We start from the raw sequence: 22,376 nt of genomic DNA on the forward strand, positions 1-22,376 counted from the left end.
AAATAATCAGTTATTTTGTCTGAGTTGTTTTGAATTAGGCAATGTTTTGACAGTTATGGGAACACTTGACTGGCTTCATACTGCCAAACAGACTTTGGTAGCAAACTGCTTTAGTCAAGGACGTTAAAAGTGATATTCATGTAAATGAAAAATAGGAAATATTATTATATTAATTACGCATAAAATTGCAATAAACTCTGAAATGTTAAAGTCAGTTTTCATATTGTTTAGGTTTTAAAGTAAAGCTTTAAAACCTAAACAATGGGGCCTGTTTCACCATTGTCACTAATGTAACATAACTTGTGAAATGTTATTCCTTGATAGCTTTGTTTAGACTGTTTAGACTGCATTTGGAATTTTACAGTCTATGTTGCCTCGATGTGGCGTAATCGATCTTCAAATGCGCCCTTCAAAAAATGTCAGGCTGGACATTAAAGAATCAGGAAGTGCAGAGGATTAGTAAGGAGGAAATGAGGATGGCAATGAAGAGGATGTAGAGTGGAAAGACACTTGGTTCAGGTTCGGAGGTATGGAAATGTTTAGGAGAAAGGCCGGTGGACTTTTTAACCAGATTGTTTTATACAGTCCTAAAAGTGAGAAGAACACATATGTGTGAATGAGAAGGTGTAGTAAAGATGTAAGTAGAGGTAGTGAAGGTGGACAAGTTTAAGTATCTGGGGTCAATTATCCAAAGCAATGGACAGTGCACAAGAGAGGCGAAGAAGAGAGTGTAGGCAGTGGTTGAAGGCATATATTAGAGGTGATCTTTGACAGAAGGATAGCAGTGAAAGGGAAGGTTGATAAAATAATAGTGAAACATGCCATGATTTATGATTTGGAGACGGTGGCACTAACAAAAAGATGAGAGGCTGACTTGGAAATAGCAGTGCTGAAGATGTTGAAGATTTTTAATGGAAGCAACCAGAATGGAAAAAATTGAATAGTAGTTAACTTTTTAATTTGAAGGTGCCTGACCGATCCAGTAACAAAATCTCGTTCTTGATGAGCTGCATGTTTGATTTGGCAAAGATTTTACACCAGATGGCCTTCCTGATGCAACCTACCCCATTTATGTGTACCACTGTGGCTGAGGACACAGATATCATTAAGAACAGCAACTTGAATAACTGCTGATACTTACAGGAGTTAGTTTTGAGGGTCTTTCCTACCTAAAGTAATTCCTCTAAAGATTTCTTATGCAGGGAGTTTTCTTTACACACGGAGATTTATAGTTTTCCTTTTCCATGACATTCTCTGCTGGAAGTAGTACTAAAGGTCTGATGACCTCTGACCTCTGATTTCCTTTTTCTGAATTCAGACAAAACTTGTTTCTAAAAGTCTTAGAAACATGGTTTCTAAGCAGGTACCTACTCTGAATGGCATTGCCTTGGCCTCTGTATATAATGACATTGTGAGGAATCTTGAAGTCATTTGTAACCAGGATATACCCTTCAGTGTGCTCGTTAACTGACTGTGATTGAATCCTTTCTGTCATCTGCACAATGTTACTAAAATTAAAATGTTTTCTTCCATTTTTTCCTCTTAAATTAGAAACATCCTGTGTGTGATGCTGAAAAAAAAATGTTTTAATAGCTTTCTTTTCAAAAATGTGGATCGAGCGAGTTTTGGTTCTCCTTGTTACTGTGGAACTGTTACTTTCATTGAGGAATGGGACCGTGGCGCAGCAGCTACACACTGCACACTTTGTTTACTCCAGAGATCAGCTGATCACCCTGATGCCAGCAGGCTAACCAGCCAGAACCATGGATATACCGGCTGAAATCTGGAGAAAAATACACCATGGATGCAGAGGTGGAGGACAGAAGAAGAGAAGGAGGGAGACAGCGAGATAGCGGAGGCCTAAACAGAGAAGGAGGTACAAAACATGTCTGTCATCAGGATATGCCTGATCACAACGCATCTGCAGAAGGTCTGGAGCAGCTGTTCAGGCCGACAGGGACAGTGCAGCCAGTGGTGAGCAGAAAGGAGGACTTGCCGTTCTTGTTAATAACTAGTGGTATAACCCTGCTCACATAACGATGAAAGAGCAGATTTGTTGCCCGGACACTGAACGGTGCACTGTTGGGATTTACTCATGTAATCTTGTCGGCTGTTTATGCTCCTCCTTCTGCTAACCCCACAGCTGCATGTGGCATTACCCACTCCGCCATAGCCCGGTTACAGACTAAGCACCCAAGTGCCTTCATTGCTATCTCAGGTGACTTCAACCATGTCACCTTGGACACTACACTGCCAACTTTCACACAGTATGTGGTCTGTCCCACCAGGGGGGGATAATTTTAGACCTACTTTATGCTAATGTCAAGAATGCATCCCCTCAGGGTCATCTTTAAATGTGTGTGTGTGTGTGTGTGTGTGTGTACACACTACCGGTCACACTCATGGCATTCTTACTACAATAGAAATCAAATATTCTTCAGAAAGTTCTTCCCATATCTGTTACATAAGTTCCCATAAATGTGTGGCACTTGTAGGTTGCTTTGCTTTCACTGTTCTGTCCAGTTCATCCCAAACCAGCTCGATGGGGTTTAAGTCTGGAGACTGTGCTGGCCACTTCATGTTTTCAAGCTCACCATCTCGTTCTTTTCTCCTGAGATAGTTCTGGCATAGCATGTACTTATGCTTTGGGTCGTTATCTTGCTGTAGAATGAACCCCTGACCAACTAGGCACATATCAGAGGGTATTGCAATGCTGTGGTAGCCATTTTGGTTCAGGGAGCCTCCCACTCTGTACAAGTCAGTGACCCTGGATCCAGCAAAACAACCCCAGACTGTCACATTTCCTCCTCCATGTTTGAGTTGATGCCACACATTGTGGAACCATCCTCTCGCCTACTTAGCGGCATACAAAGATCCTTCGTGATGAACCAAAGATTTCAGATTTTGATTCATCAGTCCATAATACCTTCTTCCAGACTTCAGTAGTCCAATGGTGGTGTTTCATGGGCCAGGAAAGCCTCTTTGTCTTATTCTAACATCTTAGCAATGCCTTTATTGCTGCAACTCATCCTGTCAAATCTGCAGCTCTAAGTCTTCCTTTCACAGTTGAAACTGAGACTTGCTTACTACCACCACTATTAAGCTGTGCTTGAAGCTGTTGTCCTGTGAGCAGCGTATCACACAGAAACTTGTCCTCTGGTTCAGTTGTGGCTTTGGGTCTGCCAGACCTTTTCCTGTCAGAGTTTGCCCCAGTTTCTGAGTGCTTTTTGATGCTGAGGGAAACTGGAATCACTGACACCTTGACTTTCTTTGCAATTTCTCTGTAGGGAAGACCTGCATTTTAAGTGTTATAATGGTCTGTCTCTCTTCCATTGTTAATTGCCTTTTTCTCACCATTTTTATAGCAACACACTACTTTCTGCAGCACAATGCTGTTCAGCTGATGCTCACTGATGGGTATGGTACCACAGTGTTTTCCAGCACTGCTTTTATGCAGACAGAGGGGGTTGTAAGTAATCCCGAAAAGTTGGAACACCTGTAGGAATTAGTAGCAAGGCTTGATCAACCTCCATTGCTGCAGAACAGCTTTACTTTGTTAACCCATTTTGTGTTGCTGTTTTTTTTTTTTTTTGTATAATTCTGAAATACACAATGTTTTTCAGTTTTGAGTAACCTTACCTTTTTTTAACCTCTGGCAGTTCACCACTTACTTTTGTACCATTTTAAGCTATTCATTGGACTTGCCTGTAAAATATTGCCTGTAAGCCACCAATTGTAAGTTGGTTTCCAGGCAAACTAACATGCATAATTCAGCCTTTTTAAATTAGATGTTATTATTGTGAAATAAAAAAGATATGATGCTTTTATAAATGGTAAATGGACTCTTTCTTACATAGCACTTTTCTAGTGCTTTATACAACATGTCTCATCCACCCATTCATACAAGCACTTTTCTCTCCACCTAAGTGCTAGCTAATATTCACACACATTTATTTTAAAGGGAGCATTTGTGAGCAACTGAGGGTTCATAGTCTTACCCGATGATATTTAGGCATGCAGAAATGTATGCCTAAATATCATCGAGCATCGAACCACCAACCTTCCAGTTAGCAGAACTTCTCTACCTCCTGAGCTACAGCAGATGGAGAATAGTAGAGGCTGTTTTGCCTTTTTGGCAGTATGAAGACGACATAATATCTAAATAAGAACATTTAGGAACCTAAAATGTATCTGTGTGCTGAGATTTGTTGCTCAGCTCCTGAGATTTTGTGTATTATAGTCAAATATGACAAATTATGCACCAAGATAGATGTCTAATATGTTAAAAACAGCAACTCAATATAAAAAAACCACCTGACCTTCAAACTATTCATATAGTCTTGTTACAAAAAGACAAGAGCTGCAAAACTCTACAGCCATTTTTATTTTCTGTCATCTTTCTCTGGGATGCAGATTGATTGTTTGAGCAAGATGAACAACTCAGATTACAGAACAGCTGGCAATAACTGTGGGGGCTTGGAGCCTCAGGCAGTCCCTCTATCATGCATCTTGCTCCCATCACAGTCTTCACATCTTCATTTGTGCAATGAGACCCTTGGCTTCTTCAGCATGAAAGCAAATTTTTACATGAGTGAACACACACGCCCCCCTCACAATGGCTCTGCTTTCTGTTCCCTCAGGATTAACTGGTGCTTGTTAAATAAGGTTGTGAGCAGTGCGGTGGGGGAGTTGTGATGAATTGAAAGATTTGGGGAACAACAGGGTTTACAAGTTGTGCTAACAAGTGCTGTTGTGCAAAGAAAGCTGCTTCTCATTACTGATTGAATTGAGTTGAGTGGAGCTGAAGAGTGGCACTGATGTTCTCGCACAATACACGACAACGTCCTGTTGTTATCCACCACCACCTCTGCAACTTCCACCTTCCCCAGTCTGTGAATAACACTGAATCGGATTTTAGTTAACTTTGCATGTCTTTGCTTTAAAAGAAAAAAAGTTATTTAATTAATTTATGTCATTTTTTTAGTTTAAAAAAAAATCTTTTTACATGTGTTTAATTTGAACCCCTTATAAGTAACTACTGACATCTTTATTCATTTAAAAGTCTGTATTTGTAATGCTAAGTAGTTTTACGTATTTTATATTATATGAAATATTTATGTTTATATTATTCATGTTATATACTGAATTAAATTTTCTTTCCTTTTTTAAATTAAACATTTTTTTTCTACAAGAGAGCAGGTGGCACTATTAAACATCAGAGAATAAAAATATCATTTAGTTTCATTTCTCTTTTGTTTTCTTCCATCATTGTGTTCGCTGGTGTCCTTTCCACAACTCTGCTGTAAAAGTAAATTTATTATTGTCACGTTTATGCTTCTCAGGAGGTTAATGCTTGATGATTCAGTATCTGCAATTCTCTCTTTGAGACTTTGTTGCTTTCTTGTCATGCTATTATTTTCAACTTTGGAGAGTTATGATGTGCCATGAAGAGCTCAGCAGAGTTGTTGGTACTCAACATGCAGCAGTCATGGGCTAAACCACTGAAAGCTTTTATAAGAACAACTCATTAACAGACAACCTCCGTGCTTCTTCCCTCCGGTGCCCACAAGTGCCGTTTAGAGAGGGTTCTTTTCTCTTTCAGAGCCACAGAGAAAGCCCAGAAAGTCAAGGCTGCTTGCTCTGGGTCTGATTGCATTTTTCCCTTTTTTTCTTTTTTTTTTTAACAAACTGCTATTCAGACCAAGGCAAGAACAGAATGAAGGCTTTAAAAACATTAATGAAGCATTCACCAAACATTTTTGTCAACTCTCCTGCTGACAGCCAGATGAATTGTGAGGAGCAGGACAAGTCTGAGCGTTTGATTGGTTAACTTTGAGGTTATCTTAGAAAAATTGGCTGACTGATCAGTTTGTTGTTTGTTTGTTTGTGAAACAAGCCAGAGTGAAAAAAGAAGCCAAGGAGAGAAAAAGCACCCTCACTCTTTTCTGTGGTGTTGAATTTTGCTTTTATTTCAGTTCTTGATGTTTCAGGCATTTAGCTGGTGTAGAGTTCTTAGTTATAAAAATCTTTTGCTTTTTAACCTCCTAGGACCTGGTGTCCACATATGTGGACATCACATTTTGGGTTATTTAGACCAAAATACTCAATTTTGCTCTACAGGGGCCTGATATCCACTCACGAGGACATTATACTGCTACTGTTCTATCAAATTTTTAAACAAATATCCTCATATGTGGCTCTCAATTTTCTTAAAAACAAAAATAAGGTAAAAAAAAAAATCTGGTAATTCTTTGTTTTTACATTCATCGGGCCCCAATCAGCCCAAATATCAAAAAGAAATTAAAAATGCATGTCGTGGAAGAGTTCGGGTCTTAGGAGGTTAAGAGAGTCTTGATGAAGAATGAAGACTAAGAATTATGTACAGTATATACAGTCCACAGTTTACATAGTACTGCCACTTTCAATTCTAAGGCTTTGAATTAAGGTCTCAATATTTATTATTTTATTATTAGTTTATATTATTATTATTATTATTACCTTGAAACACAACAACACATGAAATATTACACCATGGCATTATTTATTTCATGAAAGTATCATTAGAAAAACACTGAGCAGTACGACTGTTTGGAAGCGTTGCCAGGAGAAAGCTTTTTTTCCCCTCTGCTGTGGGAAGATCATTTATACCTGAGGTGACCTGGCACCCATCTCCATCTGGCATCCAGAAGTTGAGGCTGCAGGACAGTATAGATGGATAGTTCTTTTTTTAAATGTAAGACAACTTAGTCATGGTGATACTTATTGTGCTTACTTTATTTATTTTCAGCTTTATTTTTTTATCTTGAATATTTTACTGTCTTAATGTTGGTAAGATTTTGCAAAATTATTCTTCCTCATCTCCTTTTTTTTTAACCTGTGAAGCACTTTAGCACTTTAGTTTCATGCTGAGTTGAGTTAAGGAGACGTCTTTTAGTATTGTGTGGTTCACTTATTGCTAGGGTTAGCCACCAAAAGTACCAATTTATATTTAAGAAAAGATATTGATTTGCATTAAAATAAACCCTTTCACAATGCTAACCACATTGTAGAAGGGAAACAACAAGCTTAGCTTTCAAGCTTCAAGTTTAGTTTTATAATGTATAGTGTAGTAGTTTACATATTTGCTTAGCAAGTAATGGGTCCTTTAAGATTGTGTCAGGAAGGGCATTAGACATAAGACTCAAATGTCAAATCAAGCATGCAGAGCTACCCACTGTGGTGAACTCTGAACGTAGCTTTTTACATGAAATCTAGACTCCATGATTCATTATCAGTTGGTCATGCTAAAAACGCCAGCTGCTTCCCATCTTCAAGCAGTAATTTGTCACCATTATGTAAACGTGAGTCTGTTTTTTGTTTTTTTTTTCCCCTCTCTCTCTCATTCTCATCAGACCTGATGGGATAGGCACAGTGACCATGGAGGAAAAAGTGCAGTTTGAGGCAATCAGAAGTCGTCTCATTGCTCTGCTGGAGAACCAGATCACACATTTTAGGTATGTAACACCTTCATATTGAAGACCAATAGAAGTATATTTGTTTCTGGAAATTTATTTTTTCAGCTAAAACTAGAAAGTGTCAAGTCTTATGTGGTCATGAAATTTCTGTCATGGAAGTCATGGAATTTAAAATTGTAATCAAAACCTTCTGTGTGGATGAATTGATCAATGCCATTTACATAGAAACTTCAGATTTCTGTCCTTCTGCCAAAAGTCAGTGATGATCTTTTGTTTTAGACTTTGTCGACTTGTTTAAATATTAGTTTCATTATTGAAAGGGGAACCTGTGATATAGAGACAAGATCATGTTTCTCAGCTAGCTTAGGTGCCCGTCGGTGTCTCCCAGAAGAGCTGGAGGCCAGAGGGAGGACTGGGACTCCTGCATAAGTGGCAGTAAATGGATGGTTGCATATTTCTAGTTTTCACTTGCTCATTGGTTAAGCCTAGGAGCCAAAACTACTTTGTTAAACTTTAACCTAAGATAGGGTACGGCAGTTTTACAATGTATTTGCCTGATTTGACAACCCTGTTTGTTCTTTTTTGAGCAGCAATGGTTTTTGCCATGGAAGACTACCATGGATGCCATTTTTGTCCATTCTCTTTTTGATTCTTGTTAATCATGAATGCTAACTTTGAACTGAGGCAAATTTGTTCTAGTGCCTTTTGTGGCCTGCTAGATGACTCATCAATGTGCTTTTGGAGTAGTTTTGTTAGGTTAGCCACTCCTGGGAAGGTTCACCACTTTTCCAAGTTGTTCATTTATGGATATTGACTTTCACTGTGGTTCGTTGGCAGCACAAAGTCTGGTAGATGACCGATAGATGTCAATGACTGTCAATGACTTCATTCCTCAGCTTTTTATTTAGATTGTGGTATATTGCAAAGCTTTTTTTAGATCTTTTTGTGCCTAATTCACTTTGTCAGACAGATTCTGTTTAAGTGAGTTCTTGATTTAGCATGTCTAGCAGTATTCAGGGGGGGTGTGGCTTGTGAAATTGAAGTCAGCTTTCCCCCAAAAAATGTGGTTCATCATTGTTAACTTACATTAAATCATTAATTAACTATGATTAATTAGCATTTTGTATTTATTCGGGTAATATTTGTCTAATGTTAAAATTAATTTGAAGATCTCAAATATGTAAGTTTGACAAATATACAACATAAAACAGAAAAGAAATCAGTAAGGGTGAAATACTTATACACAAGATTTTATATGACTCATCAGACATTGGATACATGAATCACATTTGAGAACAAATTAATTTTTCACATGTAACAATCACTTCCTGTAGTAAGTTCACATTGAAACACTGATACTCCTTATTCATTAGTATATGAATGCAAGTTTGTCATCATTTTCTCTCATGGTTGTAGGTATATCAGTGCAAGTCAAAAAGCTGACCCAGCAGCTTTTTGACTTGCACTGATATAAATTCGAAACAGTACCAATAAGAAATTATATACGCTGCACAGTCTCGTTGGAGGGAAGATTCACGGAACCTGATAATGAACTTGAGACACAGAAGGAAAACAGGCAATCTAGTTTTTTGAAACCTGGCTTCGGAAGATGCTGGGCCTGGAAACTAAACAAGGAACTGTTACGATCGACAGGGCTCAGCCTTGGCCCCCTGATGAAAAACGACAACAATCTATTATCATCAAACTGCACAACGTCAGCGACAAAAGCAGGATGCAATCAGCGGGCAGGGAGAAAGGCGACCTGTCGTTTCAAGGAAGCAAGATTTACATTGCCAAGATCCTTTGACGCAGGTGAGGGGCCAGACGGCAATTTAACGCAGCGCGTGAGCGCCCTATAAAGAGACGAAATACAGTATCCGTAAATATTTCAATGTTCTGAGTGAAACTCAGTTGCAGTTGTTTGTGATAAGGAGATAAGAACAGGCTATGCCGATTTATTTTTTTTTCTTTTTCTTTGGAGATGCACTGCATTACAAAATGACTAAGCAGTGTTGGACCATACTAACACATTAGTATTTTAAGAATTTTATTATTTTTGTTTTTCTCTTTGTCTCTCCCTTTTTTCTTTATGTTGCTTTTTTATTATTATTCTCAAATAATTCTTGACTTACTGTGGTTTGCATTCATTGACACTGCCAATTGGCCAGGGTGTGGGAGTGTGTGGGGAACTAACATCATGAGTGGGATACCCCTGCTGGCGGTATATGGTTCTCTCTTTATGGTGGAGGGACGGATCTTGGCTTCACTTGCTCAAGAGGTCATAATTCCATTCTGTGTTTATTTGTTTCTGTTCTTGTGGGGTCTTGTGGTGCTGTTCAATGCTGGAGTTTGTGGTCGTGGGTGGGTTATTAGGGACAGTCTTGTTTTCTGTGTTAGCTTTTTTACACTGCATGTGTCCTATGCACCAGTTCTTGTGTGTGTGATTACTAATTTCATGACCGCATGAAAAATAATACATATGAGTGATATTAAAATTACTTAATCTGAAGGGCATCAACCATGTCGTCAAACGCCAAAATATCCTGTCATTCCTTAAGAGAAATGGCAAATTTCAAGAAACTAATTTTTCAGATCTGGGCCATAGTAAATTGCAAAGGAGCTAGGCAGGCATCATATAACTCAAAAAGCATGGGAATGAGTCTTTTACATTGCTGCCTTCCTTAACACTTGACAAAACAATAACTATTAAGGACGGCCTGTATGTACTTTTATGTTTCCCTTCAAGAAAAATTAGAAAATGTGTAAATCTCTTTACAACTTGTCTGTCCCCCTCCATGACTTTAGAATAGACTTTTTTCTCTCTTCAGAAATGTCTGACTGATGATATTCTTTTGTTTTGTCCTCCTCTTGATTATCAATTGTGGCTACTCTAACACTCTTTAGCGAATTAAGCTCTATAACTCGTTAAAAGGTCAACTTTAGTCAATCTCAGGCCACACTACTGGAAATGTGGGGGATAATGAACAATATTCCCTTCAGTCGGTCAGTATCTGGATTTACATATTTAGGAATTAAAATATCACATGTGGACCTGTGGAAGCTCAATTTTCTTCCAGTTTATTGCATGCAGTTAAAATAGAGCTTGAATGATGGCATGAATTACCACTTTCTTTCGTATTTTATACTCTCTGCAGATGCTTCCTCTGTACTTGCCGAAGAAGAAAATTCAGGATATGTCTGTAATTTTATGCGGGATGGCAAAAAACCTAAACAGAGGCTTAGACTTTTACAATTACATACAGACATGGATGCCTAAAATACTGTTGTACAACTGGGTTTGCCATGCCTGCTGTTTTTGGTCTTAGCTACATGCGTATTTTAAAAGGAATCATGTATTAATTCGTGGAGTTGTTCTCCACACTCCCCATGGAGTCTGGTCACTTGTGATGTCTGTAATAGAAGTCCAGTGGTAAAGCTCAATCCTATTTTCTATAACATTATTAATGGTGGGACAGGGGAATTCATGTACTTGGAGACCTGTTTGAAGATGAGCCAACAGTTGTAGGCAAAACTTAGAATTCCAAAGGAACGCTTCTTTGGATATTTGCGTTTTTTATACACCCCTATCGCGACATAGAGTTTTGTCTTGGAGCACTTTCTGTATTCTACTCCCTTCTCTTTCTCCTCATAAGTGGGTAAAGGATTTAGGCACAGAATATGTAGGGGATGACAGGCAGGTAGCTATAGTCCTGATCAAATCTACCTTCATATGCAATAGACTGAGAGAAACTCAGTGTTAGATTCTTCATTCTGTTGTTTTGCACAAGATAAACTGCTCTCTCTCTCTCCTCTGCACATTAAGTGCTGTTCATATTGTCACTGCTTCTGGGAGTGTAAATTGATTTCTAGGTTCAGGTCATCTATTTCTGAGGAACTTGTTGAAATAATAATGCCTGTGATTGTTAAGTTGATGGCTGTTGCTAACTGGTTAACTTAAAAAGACATACATAAATTGGACTACACAGTAGGATTGTTTATTATTACTATTGTAATCATTATTATTCTTATTACAATGTGTGGTTTTCTTAATCTATGATTGTGGATTTGCCAACTATGTAGATGGACTGTCGTGGGAGGGTGGGGGTGTTAAAACTTAATAAAAAAAAGCATTTAAAAATAAATTGACAAAAACAAAAAACAAAATGCCCAAAATTTGTAAAACAAAAATAAAAACATTATCTTCATTCTCATAAATGAAAGCAGTCAGGGTATTTTTAGCACCATCGGCAACATGCAACAGGTGCAAGACATGTATTGATGGCAGCTGATGAGACCTCCCTGAATCTGCGTGCTGCCATTCAGCAATGCCGCTGCTGTTTGAGCACATTGTGAGGATGGTGTGAAAGCGACAGCCCCAAGACCTTGAGCAACACTCATCTGAATGGACCTGTGCCATTAACTGTACTGAAACCCATCTCTTTAAACTCTTAATGTCTGAGAGGGCCCTCCATCTGGCTCCAGAGAACACAGGAGGGGCCGGGAAGAGGGGGTCGATCAGCAGGAGTCATTACTAACTCACCTAAACAAGAGGCTAATGCTGATAAACAATGGCCAAGACAAGGCGTTGTTAATGTCTTTTAACTTCCTTTCACTATAAAATTTGCCCCCGTACCTACATTGAATCACTGATAATCAGTCCTACTCCTCCAGTTTCACATTTTTCAAACTGAAAATTAATCTGACACAATAGTCTCTTTTATTAGTCTGTAATTTTAGTGTAGGTTCTCAGTAGGCTTCAGTGTGGCTGTCTGAGTGAAACCTGAAAATCACTGCAGTCTCTTACTTATATTGTCTGGTCCAGTACATAGTAATGCATAGTTACTATTTGTTGTTATTGTTTTTTTTTTTATTAAGTGCATGTGGGATTAATACTTTTTGGAAAGCAAAACAGATTGCTTAGACAATATTTGGATGATGAAATGAAATAAAATCAGACATGAAAAAGAGCTTTTCATGTCTGAGACTGGAAACGATCTCTCACCTTTATTAGCACTGTCATATATACTGTCTCAACCAGAAAAACAAAGGAAATTTGAACTTACATCATGCATCTGTAGTGCTTCAACATTGGAAGAGGTTGGAGTGGATGAATGGGTCAGAAAGATGATAACATGATGCTTGTACCCTCATGTTTTACATCACTTCAGTAAAATTTCTCATTGTGAAGGTTAATCAGAGAAACGCTGTTGAAACTCCCTTAGTAGATGTCATAACAGCAAATGTGCTGTTCTAGTGCCATCAACAATTAAATATCTTTCTCATCATCAATTTCTTTCCCTTGTGTCATTTAAATTTATATAAGGGTCGTTCTATCTCAGCCCTGTCAGCCAAGTTTTAGAACATTCTGTTCATCCCTCCCCCATTTGTGTAAAAGCTCTGTGGTCTGGGCACCGGTTTGGCTCAGTGGGTGAGCAGGCAGCCATATGCCGCATGGCCAGAAAGTAGCGGCCTGGGTTCAAGTCTGACCCGCAGCCCTTTGCAGCGTGTCTTCCCCTCTCCTTCCGCCACTTTCCTGTCTGTCTTTATTGTCTCTATTCATTAAAGTCAAATGCCAAAAAACTATTTAAAATAAAATAGACATTTATGGTCCAAAGAGGATTCAGTGAAATTTTAGCTTCAAATATCAAATACTTTTCAAGTCTCTTGAAAAATGGTCCATCCCAGATTGAAATCTGTGGATATGTTTGAACATGAATACCTCAAAAACTATTACACTGTTAAAAATAAAAGCACAACGTTTTCATTGGTCTTTTAAAAAATATTAAATATATAAAGATACAATTCCACAGTTATCATTACATATGCTTAGAAACTTTGAAGATTTACCATAAAATGTTCTAAAAATTTGAGTGGAAATGATACATAAAGTAAATGAAAGCCTGCTAATCTTCCTAAATAGTCTTGGTTTTGTTTTTACAATTTTTACTATAGCACTTAAAAATCCTCATTTTCCCATACTCACTAAAATAGAATAGAAAATAGAAAATTCTGCCGATTTTCTCTTTAATCACATATCTCATATTCACTCATTTAAACATTATCACCACTTATGTCTCCTTTCTGTCAGAAGCTTGCTTGCCGATGCAGATAAAATACGTATTTATCAAAGACATTTCAGGCCTTTTGAGCATTTTGCTCTTTAGTGGAGATTGATTTTTCTTTTAAATGAACATCATGAACTTGTGACATAAAGTATGAATTGAATCTTTAAACAAAGTCCTATGTGATATTATTTTAGTTTAGTGAGTTTCATAATTTCTTCTTTGTTAGCAGAGCAAAACATCTGCCTGTATTTCTTTTTGGTCTAATAAATGGCTGACCTGTGTGACTGCATGCCTTTGTTTACTAAGTACTGTTCACTTGTCAATTAACAACGAGAAACCTGCATGAACTGCCTCATCTGTACTCCGATGGAGCTGTAGGTGAGAAACGCTTCCTTCATCAGTGTAATTAGACAAGAGCAGGCAGCCATCTGTTGCCAACTGACCGTTTTCTGCCACTGAACGCATTTTCCTATTCTTCTTCTTCTCTTTTTTTTTCTATGAAGTTGTCCTTGAGATTGTTTCTAAGTGGCTGCCTACGTTTTGCATCTGCAGGTATTGCTTTCCCTTTGGACGACCAGATGGGGCCCTAAAGGCCACGCTCTCCCTTCAGGAACGGGTAATTGGCCTCTGATTAAATCATATTTTAACATACAGCACAGTGGTGTGAAAAGGTGTTTGCCCCGATTTTTTGTATGTGTCATAATCCAGGTTTGGATTTCTTTTCTACTTAATAATAAACACCCCCCATTTTGTGTTTATTTGTGTTGTCTTTGTCTAATATTTACATTTTTTAATCATATGAAACATTTACTGTAACCGTGACAAACATACAAAAAAAGGTAGGAGATCAGGAAGGGGTTAAACATTTTTTCGCACCACTGTACAAATGTCCTGCACAGTTTTTTCATGAAACATGTAACATACATGTATAGAAAAGGAAAGCGTGTTGCCTTTGTTTATCAGCTGTCTTAGAATCAGTTTAATCACCTATCTGTGCAATTTGGTTTCAAGTGATTTTCAATGTCTTCAGACAAAGTACAGACCAGTTTTCAAGGGAATAAGACTTGAAGAAGACTTATGCTGCTAGAAAGGCAAGAAAGCTAACCCTAGTCTTACTTGAACAAATCTTTGTTCAAGTAAGTCAATTAATTAAGTGAATCTAATTCACTTAATGTACAGAATTCACCTGCTTGCTGCATACATGCTACTACTGCACATTCACCTAATGTATATATTATATATAATGTAAAATGGATGGATACATGGAAATTTACATAAAGCTCAACATGACAGAACCCAGAAATTATTCTGACTTTTATCCTGACTAAAATCAAGTTTTATTCAACTTATTTCCACGTCATATTTTTACTCTGGTGCTCAACACCCCACTTTATATGGCTCTATGTCCAATCGTAGGAGGCTATCCTACTGTTTGACCACCAGTTTTATTCTGATTGGCTGCATCTGACACACAGAAGGTTTGACAAGCCATACAGTGGGGCTTCTCTTGAGCTCTAAGAAGAACTAAATGAGATATATGTGTTTTTTCAGGTTTTGATGAAAGACATCACTACCCCAGTTCCTCCAGAGGATATGAAGAAACTGGTGCAGAGGTGTCTGGAACAAGCAGCTCAGATCAACTATAGTCAGTTGATTGAATATGCTAAAATCAAGGGTGAGAGTTTATAGCTTGATTTTTACCAAAAGGTGTCACTTCAGGGTGGTGCTTGAAGGGAGAACACAGGATCACAGTAAATGATAGATGATCATGGATAACGTAATGATAGATTTGTTAGTGATCAGTAGGGTTTGACCCAGAACCCAACATACTGTAGACAGAACAGAGGCTCCTCTGAAATGTTCTGTAGTCATGTTTGATTGTAAAACTAATCTGCAGTGGCTTCTGCTTCTTCGCTATGGAATTTTCCCACATAGTGGAACATCAGGTACCTCCAGAGAAAAGACTGGAGGACATGATGAGGCTGGGAGAGCTCTGCATCGAAGTCTTGCAACAGAATGAAGAACATCACTCTGAGGTATTTTATTCCTTTTTTTTCTGTCTTTAATACATTAGGACTTCAGATGCAATTTAAAAGACTGCTAGACTTTTGACTTTTATTTCAAAGAAGGTCCTTTTTTCCCCACCTCAGAATGTGTTGAGTGACAAAAATGTGCAAATTTAAAAGAAAAAAGATAAGCTCCAGGTGTCTTTTGACATCCTTCGCAGGACCCGCCTGGAATTCCAGAAATCTGTTAGGTTGGCTAAGGCAGGTTTCCTTTCATTACAGATCATTACAGATGCAGTCACAATCCACATTTTTTATTTAAAACCGTTAACTCATTGATTAATCCCTGTCCTGTAATGCCTAGACTGGCTTCCTTAGCTCTTTGTGAAGAATTTTTTAATCATTTTACAGGCAGAATCTTATCTCTAAGAGTCTCGCACCCCGCTGTGATGAGTCAGGCCCCAGCTTTACGATGCTCCACTAACCTCAATCAGTTTGATCCACTTTCACTGCCCACTCTCAGGGGTATAATTGATCACCTGAAAAATGCAAACGCTGTTCATGACATTCTTCCATCGCGCATTATTAAAGAAGGGTTTAACATTATCGGGACCTGTATTTTATCACTAATGAACCTGTCATTGTTATTGGGCTATGTTCCGGCTGCCTTTAAACACGCTGTAGTGCAAACTATACTCAAAAAGAGCTGCCTCGATCAGAATGATCTCGCTAACTTTAGTCCTATTTCCAAACTCCCATTTCTGTCTAAAGTCCTAGAGAAGATTGTTCACTCCCAACTCCAAACTTATTTGGATGCAAATAATATTGGGGAAAATTTTCAGTCGGGGTTTAAGCCACGCCTTAGCATTGAAACTGCATTACTGAGTAATGCACTACTACTACTACTTTAATGACCTTCTCTCAATTGCTGACTCAGGGCGCCCTGTGGTCTTAGTTTTGCTTGATTTGTCCTCTGCTTTTGATTTGGTGGATCATAATGTCCTTTTAATGAGGCTTAAGCATCTGGTGGGCATCACGGGCAGTGCCCGTAGCTGGTTTAAATCCTATCTACTCCTCCTCCACTGCACCTGTCACCTCTGGTGTCCCCCAGGGGTCTATGCTGGGTCCTTTGCTGTTCTCTTTATACTTGTTACCCTTGGGCCGAATCTTTGATAAACACAATATTTCCTTTCATTTTTACGCGGATGACATTCAAATCTATTTTGAAGTGGCTGAGGATGTCACGTCATCGTTGCAACACTTTTTTGATTGTATGAGGGAAGTTAAAAACTGGCTACTGAGCAATTCCCTCATTTTAAATGATAAGAAGACAGAAATTGTAATCTTAAGGACCTGGAAAAACTTATCCATGCCTTTGTTACATCAAGATTAGATTACTGTAATTCCCTTTATACTGGGCTCCATTCTGCCTTTATTCACAAACTGCAGCTCGTTCAAAACGCTGCTGCGCGTCTCTTTACCGGAACTGGTAGGTTTGAGTCTATTACTCCAGTTCTCTCCGACCTGCACTGGCTCCCCATTAAACATCGCATTGATTTAAAAATCTTATTGCTCACTTTTAAAATCATAAATAACACCACGCCCAGCTATGTTAAGGATCTCCTCAGCTTCTATACCCCTGGGAGAGCGCTTAGATCAGCAGGCCAAATGCTCCTGAAGCGACCTAGATCCCGCCTTAAGACCAGAGGTGACCGCGCATTCGCCTCTGTTGCACCCTACCTCTGGAATAATCTTCCTCAAGCTATCCGCACGTCTGATTCAATTCAATCTTTTAAATCTCGATTAAAAACGTATTTATTTAGCCTTGCCTTCCCTGCCTCCTAGACCCTGCATTTTTAACTGTACTGTAACTTATAAAAACTGTAATGTTTTTATGTTTTAGCCTTCAGCCTGTCGGCTCATGCCTACTATGCCTGGTATCATTGGTTAGTTATGTCTCTCACCTGTTAGTATATTCTATTTGTACTTATATTATTTTATTTATTTACGATTGCTCTTATTTGGTTTCTGTGAAGCACTTTGGCATACACCTTGTTTTTAAATGTGCTATATAAATAAAATTGTATTGTATTGTATTGTATTGTAAATTTCTTAATTCAATTCATTTTTTTTTATACAGCTCCAAATTGAAACAACAGTCACCTAAGGGGCTCTACATTGTAAGGTAGACCCTACAATAATACATACAGAGAAAAACCCAGCATCATATAACCCCCTATGAGCAAGGACTTTGGCAACAGTGTGAAGGAAGGTTATACCTGGATGAAACCTTCAGCAGAACCAGGCGGTCATCTGCTTTGACTGGTTGGGGTGAGTTAGGGAAGACAGGATCTAAGACATGCCGTGGAAGAGAGTCAGAGATTAATAACAAGTACGATTCAATGCAGAAAAGTATATAAACACGCAGTGAGTGAGAAAGGTGACTGAAGAAGAAATACTCAGTGCATCATGGGAATCCCCCAGCAGTCTACATCTATTGCAGCATAACTAAGGGAGGATTCAGGGTCACCTGACCCAGCCCTAACTATATGCTTTAGCAAAAAAGGAAAGTTTTAAGCTTAAGGAATTTAGAAATGGATAATTCCAAAGATCTAAACTAAAGTCTGGATCATTGAGTAAATAAATAAAATAATTGGCATAAGAAGAAATGGTTGACCTAAAAACGATCAATTGGTGCCACTCTAGGGCCTTAGATGTCTCCTAAGCACACCGATGCTGATATCAACGGAAAAGACTGCAACCAGAATTATCCATTATATAGTGAAGAAGCATTATGAAACTAGTAAGTTCTTAAAATCTTAAAAGCCGACTGCATCTGACGTAGTGTATGTTAAAGTATTCAAAACCTGTGTGTTCTCAGTGTTGTGAGAATATGTCTCACTAACAAGTCTTTTCAAACTGCAGGAGCGTAACTCTGAAACTCTTTTCGAACTATGAGGGTTTTTTTCGTCATCTGAGTGGTTGTGGCAAAGATGCCACATGTCACTTGATCATTTCATATGTGACTTGATCACTTTCACAGCACTTCCTTTTTCTTTTCTTTTCCTTGTTTGGCAGCTCATGTTAAAATGGCAGATGACATGGCAAATGGCTGCGTTGCATTAACGTCTGCAGTAGAGGCACGATGAAAACAACGCCCACACCCCATATGCACATGGAATTTTATGCCACAGTGTAAAACTGATCAATCCTAGGTGTTGAGATGTGGTGTTTTTAATCAGCCCTAAGTGGCAGCATGGCACTCAGGCATCTGTTTCTGCACTATTATTAACAAGCCATGCTCTGCCGCTGCCATGGCGACTGGTGGATGCTTCAGATGTGATGTTAACTACAAATTAGAGGCCTTTTTTTTTCAGACCATTGCAAGCTGTCACAGCTTAAATTTAGAAATTAATAATTGTTTACTCAGTTGCTGTGTCTTTGGATGGCATGCTTACTGCCTTGCTAGTTTGTGTTGTTGCTGTTTCTATACAGAGATGTCAGAGTGACAACCTAGTGTTTAAATCAGTTCTTACTAATGCTGCTTTTTTTCTCTCTGGAGTCTTTTTGTTTAAAGATTGACTCTTCAACATGTTTTGGGGGATTATCTAAGAAAACTAAAGCAGTGAATGAAGCATTTCATCACGTGAAAGTCCATTTTGAATATGATGAATATAGAAACAGATTTTACAAGCTGTAGAATTCAGTCTTGTTTTTAAACAACACTTTGACTTGTTTTTTTATAACAGAAAACTGTTTTAGCATGGTTGTTTATTTGGCTCCTTTCTTTTTCTCCCTTTCCTTTATTCTGTCATGGGAAGGGAAGAGAGGCACGTTTGCTGTTTGCAGTTATCCTCCCCTCCACTGTACATCATTACACCAGCCTGTAAAGTTTTCATAGTATGGCCTGTGGTTACAAAATACTTACTGGCTTTACTGGTTACACATATTTTTTTTCTTCCAGTAAAACTGAGTTTTTTCTTATAAAATTGAGTGTGTAAGTGATAAAATAAGAAGTAATTACTGTCTGTGGTGAGGTCGTAGGTTTTGGGGCAGAGGTCACAGTAATGCTTTGGTTACTTTAACAATGTAAGACATAACTATAATCAAAATGTAGTTACTGCAGCAATTTGGCCATTGTGCTGTACAGCAGAGTGTAGAGAAATGAGAAAGATGTGTCACCGTATTTTAACAATAATGCGGAATTGTTTTAATTCACCCACATTTGTGGGTTTTCAAACATGAATGGCTTGTTTAAGGTCATGCCAAAGCATCTCAGTCAGATTTAAACCTGGAGTTTGGTCACTCTAAAATCTTCCTTTTGTATTTTTTTGTTGTTTGTTTGTTTGTTGAGCCATTCTGAAGCAGACTTCCTGTTGAATCATTATCTCCTGCATATCATACTGGAAGTAGGTTTTCATTTACAGCCAAGTAGCTTTTTCAAGGGATCTTATATCTGTTTTCAGTCTTGTATGCTTTTCATATAAGTTTCACACAAGACAGATACAAACTTTATAAGATTTATATATATCTTTTCCATATGGGTTGTCATGCATGAATTATGACAACCTCAATCAGGATTGTTTTCTGAAGTATTTTTATTCATCTGTAGGCATAAAAAAAATAATTACAATGAAACACGTCATACATCTATAGTAACATTGAAGCACCAGTGGGTGGCAGGGTATGGAGTGACACATCACTGTCCAATGTAGTGGTTTATGTGCAAGTATACCATCAACACTGACACAAATACAAAAAAACAGCCTTTGAATAGCTGTCCACTGTAGTGACCACTATGTGTGAAAGGGCTAATGTCTCTTAAAATGTTTGATGACTAAAACTGAATTAGGAAAGTAAAGTTGCCCTGTTAAAAGTAGATGTGAGCCAAGGTCACTACTGTGACTGCTGGTTCTTTGTAAAGCGATTAACTGTTTTAACAAAAAACCCACAGGTGCTGTTGTGAAAACATTAACGACTCACTAATACAGGTTTCTTCAGCTAACTGAAGAGAATCAAGGCTGTGTAGTAGTCCAGTGAACAAAGGTTGTTTGGCTAAGTCGACCTCTGCTGTTGATTGCTACATGAAGTTGGAGAGAAAAGTGCATCCAGCCTCAAATTGTATGCTGATGCGCTGAGGTCAGTTTTTCTGTTCAACAGAGGAAGAGGAGGCAGATATGTAAGATACTAGAAAAAAAAATGACATGGTAATGCCTTGTTTTTGTGACCTTGAGGGGAGAATCAGGCGATATTTCAAATGTTCCTTTTCAGTTTCTTGATGCTGGAAACTGCGAAATGAAAACACAGGCTGACAATTCTTCCACAATTAATGTAGAATGATTTCTTGACACCGTATTTATTCAAGTTGCTTGTGAATAAATTCTGTTAATTAAATGAAAAAAAGAGACTAAAAGGCATCAAATCATTCATTCAGTCATGCTTTCATTCAGGGAAGCATGACTGAATGATATATATATATATATATATATATATATATATATATATATATATATATATATATATATATATATAGTGGGGCAAAAAAGTATTTAGTCAGCCACCGATTGTGCAAGTTCCCCCACTTAAAATGATGACAGAGGTCAGTAATTTGCACCAGAGGTACACTTCAACTGTGAGAGACAGAATGTGAAAAAAAAATCCATGAATTCACATGGTAGGATTTGTAAAGAATTTATTCGTAAATCAGGGTGGAAAATAAGTATTTGGTCAATAACAAAAATACAACTCAATACTTTGTAACATAACCTTTGTTGGCAATAACAGAGGTCAAACGTTTACTATAGGTCTTTACCAGGTTTGCACACACAGTAGCTGGTATTTTGGCCCATTCCTCCATGCAGATCTTCTCAAGAGCAGTGATGTTTTGGGGCTATCGCCGAGCAACATGGACTTTCAACTCCCGCCACAGATTTTCTATGGGGTTGAGGTCTGGAGACTGGCTAGGCCACTCCAGGACTTTCAAATGCTTCTTACGGAGCCACTCCTTTGTTGCCCGGGCGGTGTGTTTTGGATCATTGTCATGTTGGAAGACCCAGCCTCGTTTCATCTTCAAAGTTCTCACTGATGGAAGGAGGTTTTGGCTCAAAATCTCACGATACTTGGCCCCATTCATTCTGTCCTTAACACGGATCAGTCGTCCTGTCCCCTTGGCAGAAAAACAGCCCCATAGCATGATGTTTCCACCCCCATGCTTCACAGTAGGTATGGTGTTCTTGGGATGCAACTCAGTATTCTTCTTCCTCCAAACACGACGAGTTGAGTTTATACCAAAAAGTTCTACTTTGGTTTCATCTGACCACATGACATTCTCCCAATCCTCTGCTGTATCATCCATGTGCTCTCTGGCAAACTTCAGACGGGCCTGGACATGCACTGGCTTCAGCAGCGGAACACGTCTGGCACTGCGGGATTTGATTCCCTGCCGTTGTAGTGTGTTACTGATGGTGACCTTTGTTACTTTGGTCCCAGCTCTCTGCAGGTCATTCACCAGGTCCCCCCGTGTGGTTCTGGGATCTTTGCTCACCGTTCTCATGATCATTTTGACCCCACGGGATGAGATCTTGCGTGGAGCCCCAGATCGAGGGAGATTATCAGTGGTCTTGTATGTCTTCCATTTTCTGATGATTGCTCCCACAGTTGATTTTTTCACACCAAGCTGCTTGCCTATTGTAGATTCACTCTTCCCAGTCTGGTGCAGGTCTACAATTCTTTTCCTGGTGTCCTTCGAAAGCTCTTTGGTCTTGGCCATGGCGGAGTTTGGAGTCTGACTGGTTGAGGCTGTGGACAGGTGTCTTTTATACAGATGATGAGGTCAAACAGGTGCCATTCAT

General features: G+C 38.6%; 1 protein-coding gene across 5 annotated transcripts in view; it reads left to right on the forward strand.

The window, feature by feature from the left end:
• cadps2 (Ca++-dependent secretion activator 2) overlaps positions 1-22,376 on the forward strand; it is a 149,505-nt gene that overhangs the window by 72,207 nt on the left and 54,922 nt on the right. For all 5 annotated transcript variants that reach the window (XR_014874911.1, XR_014874912.1, XR_014874913.1 and 2 more), the window contains exons 14-17: positions 7,392-7,493; positions 14,072-14,135; positions 15,071-15,194; positions 15,455-15,555. Coding sequence is in view for 2 of the 5 variants with exons in the window: in XM_085165256.1 (XP_085021382.1) it covers positions 7,392-7,493; positions 14,072-14,135; positions 15,071-15,194; positions 15,455-15,555 (391 nt within the window). In the remaining 3 variants the exon portion in view is untranslated. The remainder of the gene's footprint in view (positions 1-7,391; positions 7,494-14,071; positions 14,136-15,070; positions 15,195-15,454; positions 15,556-22,376) is intronic.

The sequence above is a fragment of the Neolamprologus multifasciatus genome, chromosome 7 (genome assembly GCF_963576455.1).
Source record: "Neolamprologus multifasciatus chromosome 7, fNeoMul1.2, whole genome shotgun sequence".
NCBI classification, from domain to species: Eukaryota; Metazoa; Chordata; class Actinopteri; order Cichliformes; family Cichlidae; genus Neolamprologus; species Neolamprologus multifasciatus.